This window comes from Xyrauchen texanus, chromosome 48 (genome assembly GCF_025860055.1).
Source record: "Xyrauchen texanus isolate HMW12.3.18 chromosome 48, RBS_HiC_50CHRs, whole genome shotgun sequence".
NCBI classification, from domain to species: Eukaryota; Metazoa; Chordata; class Actinopteri; order Cypriniformes; family Catostomidae; genus Xyrauchen; species Xyrauchen texanus.
The window spans coordinates 24918524-24922694 of NC_068323.1; the positions used below are offsets into that span (position 1 = coordinate 24918524).

Genomic DNA, 4171 nt, shown 5'->3' on the forward strand with positions numbered 1-4171 from the left:
TTGGCTGATGTTGATCGAGCATTCGTGGAGAGAGTCACCGCTCTGTATTTGCTCTGGAGAGCAGAACAGCGGCGTATAGGTCGTCGTCACCGTACTTGGGTCCACCAGACCCTCTGGAGGCGTTCCCAGTTCGGCGAATTTCATCATTTGCTCCAGGAGCTGCGCCTGGATGACGGCCGCTTTCAGCGGTACTTCCGCTTGTCCCGCGCCCAGTTTGATGACCTGTTGTCCCGCATCGGAGCGAGGATCACCCTTCAGGACACCAACTACAGGCGCTCTATCCCAGCTGCGGAGCGCCTGTCCATCTGTCTTCGGTTAGTAAATGTATATAAAATGTTAAATACAGTATATTAAATATGTTAATTTACGCTCTGCTAGCAATGTTTTTCAAACTGTGTGGTACGGATACCACTGTTGGTGCTCTTTCTAGTGATACTCAGTTAACTGCTGTAACGTTAACCTAAAAAATAAAATATTATTTTGGCAGACGTGATAATGTCTCTATCTGTAAGCAATATGTAGTGCTCTTTCTAGTGATAACGTTACTCGGTTAACTGCTATAACCTAAAAATGATACTGTCATGTCTCTATCTGTAAGCAATATGTAGTAACGTTACTCTTTCTTTTGATAATCAGTTATCGGTTATTGGCACACTAGTGATTTAAACTATATACACATATACCCTTTTGTTTTGAAGATTCAAAACTTTGTTAAATTGCTTGCAAAATTGCTAGCAAACAAACAAATATGGTGCATTAAAGTAAAACAGACTGGTCATTGTATATAGTTGAATATGTAACTACAAGTGTACTTATAAAAATATTTTCTAGGTTTCTTGCCACAGGGGACTCATTCAGGACCATAGCGTCCAGCTTCAGGGTTGGTGTCTCAACAGTGAGCCAGATCGTCCACCAGGTTGTGACTGCAATCTGGGACTGTCTTGTGGAGGAGTACATGGCTGTGCCCACCACTGATGACTGGAGGTCCATCGCAGAAGGATTCCAGGAGCGGTGGAACTACCCTCTATGCTGTGGAGCGGTAGATGGGAAGCACGTGGTAATGAAGGCACCCCCCAACTCAGGATCCCAGTTCCACAACTACAAGGGAACATTCTCCATCGTTCTCCTTGCAGTTGTGGATGCGAGGTATCGCTTCCGGGTGATCGATGTTGGGGGGTACGGCAGGACCAGCGATGGTGGGATTCTGGCAAACTCCGCCTTTGGACAGGCTCTCCGTGCTGGTACAGTTCATCTGCCTCCTGACCAGCCTCTTCCCGGTGCTGATGAAAGAGGACCCCAGCCCCATGTCTTTGTGGCTGATGAGGCGTTCCCGCTGTAGAGGAACCTCATGCGGCCCTTCCCTGGACGCACCCTTCCTCCAGAGAGGCGTGTCTTCAATTACCGCCTCTCCAGAGCCAGGCTGGTGGTGGAGAACGCCTTTGGCATCCTCTCCTCACAATGGAGGATGTACCGCCGCCTCATCGAGGTCCACCCAGAAGTTGCGGAGAAGTGTGTGAAGGCGACGTGTCTTCTCCACAACTTTCTGAGGTGTTCGGAGGGGAGAGAGGCACCTGCTGCGAGGGCGCGGACATGCTGGAGAGGAGCCACTGCCAGGTCTGGGTCGGGTTGCGCCAACAACTCCTCCAGAGAGGCACTCCGGGTGAGGGATGTCTTCATGGCACACTTCTCGGCGGAGGGAGCAGTACCATGGCAGCCGACGGAGTAGCGTTTGAAGTCCTCCTCATGACTTCCCCACAATGGCTCTTTTAAGAGCCACCCACAAACCTATAAAGAGCTAAACTATCTAAAAATTGTCCTTTATTATTATATTTTGTATTTTTTTCCCCAGGTTGTCAGCCCCAGCCATAAGTTGAGACTTTTTAAAAATGTCAGGTTTTCCATGGTAGTATATCAGGTTAAATTATTTATTTATTTTTGTTTTGATGATAAATGGAGCCAGCCTCCAAAAGTAATTAACCTGTCCTGTGTTTTTTTCCTTATTCAACACTGTCCAGACACTAATATTGGTTGTCTTTACATTACAATAATAATGTTTCATATAATCTAGATTTAGATATGGAATAAATAGCAATCAATACAAAATCAAAATGTCTCATATATTGAAATCAAGTTATGTGATAAAAGATTTGCTTTGTTTGTGCATTAGAACCACACCAGGCATTTAGTCCTATTACAAAATTATATGTTTGGCCTCAATAAATTAAGTAATTTGAGGTATAACATTAAAAAACATATTGAGGCAAAACTTAAAAAAATTATTTAGGCAAAACATATAAAATAACAATATGAACTGAAAAAAATGAACAATATGTGCAAACTATTTACATTAAGAGACAGGAACAAAAAGGACCTCGCTTAGAAGGTGGAACAGCCACTGGGAATGGCATAGGAGAAGAGGAAGGAGGGCATTCTGTGTTTCCTGCAGAGCCTGCCGCCTCATTTTTTTTAAAAAAAACCCATTTTTTTAAGTTTACTGTGTGGGGGGGTCCAATTGTTCCAAATTTAGCACAATGGTGCTATTTTCCATTGCCAATTTGTAAATTTGAAATTTAACTGTTTCTTTTAAATGAGGCGGCATGCTCTGCAGAAAAGGCAGAAGGCTGAGGAGGAAGTACTCATCAGCGGAGCGTGGCGGTGGGGTTGGAGGTCGCGCTGGAGGTTGTGTCAGAAGCTCCAACAGTGTCTGCTCCACCTCTGACGGACCATCCCGGGACCGCTCACGGGGCCGCCATCGGGCTCTCCTCCTCTGTTGGCCTGTGAAAGCAATACACAGTGCAGTGAGAAGGCAGAAAGATGATACCTGATTTTCATGTTCACAGTAAAGGTTAACAATTTAATTGAAACAACAAAATTGTCTAGATATTGTGAGAATACTATCTGTGTCAGTGACATAGACAGTGCTTAAATGCAAGTGTGAAATTGTTTTGAACTATATATCAAGTAATTACAAGTTATACTTCAGACATGTACATAGATAAACATGCAAATGAACAGTAGCTAAAAAGTATGTATGTACTATTGCCTTCACACACCTGTGAGTTCAGCAGCAGGGGCTGAGGGACCAGGGACTGGGGAGACAGGAGAAGAGGCAAGGGATCTCAGAATATCCTCTTCCCCCCTCTGATCATTTTCCTCTGTCAAGACGATATTAAATGTTAATACAACACGTTGGTAACAATGATCATAGAGAGATTACATTTCTTCATCTGTAAACAATGACAGCATATATGCCTTGTAATGTGGATTCATTGGAAACACACCAGTCTCTGTCTCCCACGCCGTTTCTCCAGGCTGTCCCTGGTCCTCGAGGTGGTTGTCCTCTCTGATCCGGGCCTCGACCCCCTCCATGTTACCACTAGTCTCCCGTGGGGTGACGAAGGGGTCGAGGAATCCCAAGATCTGAGAGTACTTCCACCTCTTCCCAGACCCTGCTGCTGACCCACTCCTCTTGTCCATCTCCTTCCTCTTCTCCTTCAGATATGTGTCCCTGAGGCTCTTCCACTTTTTTCTGCAAAAGTCCTCTGAATAAACAATATCTTGTTAAGCAAAAAATGTAGCTGTATATAAGCGGGAAAATAGTTGTAAAATAGCGCAAGGCAGCTTGCTAGCTGGTTAGTAACAATAACGTGACTCAAAAGTAGCAGGAAAATAGTTAAAAATAGCTAGCTGCTTAGCAGGGCAATAACGTGACACAAAAGTGAAATGTGTAAATATATATATATATATATATATATATATATATATATATATATATATGCGCGTGTAAAAAATATACCCATAAATATTTTGCAACGTCTTTATACGCATTACAGGAGTAATACAACACAGGACAAAACATCAATATTTTTTTAAATATGCAAATTGTTGTTCATCACAATTTCAATAAAACTGTAAACCCTTGCTCTGAGTTTGCATGTTTTGATGTCCACATGTTCTTGTTCAAGAAATTACAGTGACTGTAGCAGTTGTATCGTAAAGAAGTGGACAAATATTAAAGATTAATTTGTATTTACAACTTACCAGGTTGCCCAATCTCCTCACTGACCCTCTTCCAAGCGAGGTCCTTTTTGTTCCTGTCTCTGTTAAAATATGAAGTGGAATCGTACAATTCTGGGTGACTGCTTACAGCAAGAATTAATTTTTCCTCCAT

The 4171-nt window shown here is 43.1% G+C and overlaps 1 protein-coding gene across 1 annotated transcript; it reads right to left on the minus strand.

Annotated features, from left to right (window-relative positions):
• Positions 1-1453: 1453 nt before the first annotated feature.
• Positions 1454-4171, minus strand: LOC127639764 (uncharacterized). The gene is made up of 5 exons (XM_052121975.1): positions 4042-4171; positions 3282-3542; positions 3054-3155; positions 2637-2775; positions 1454-1571 (listed from the first exon to the last, which is right to left on the minus strand). Exons 1-5 carry the CDS (start codon positions 4169-4171, stop codon positions 1454-1456), a joined length of 750 nt encoding a protein of 249 aa, XP_051977935.1.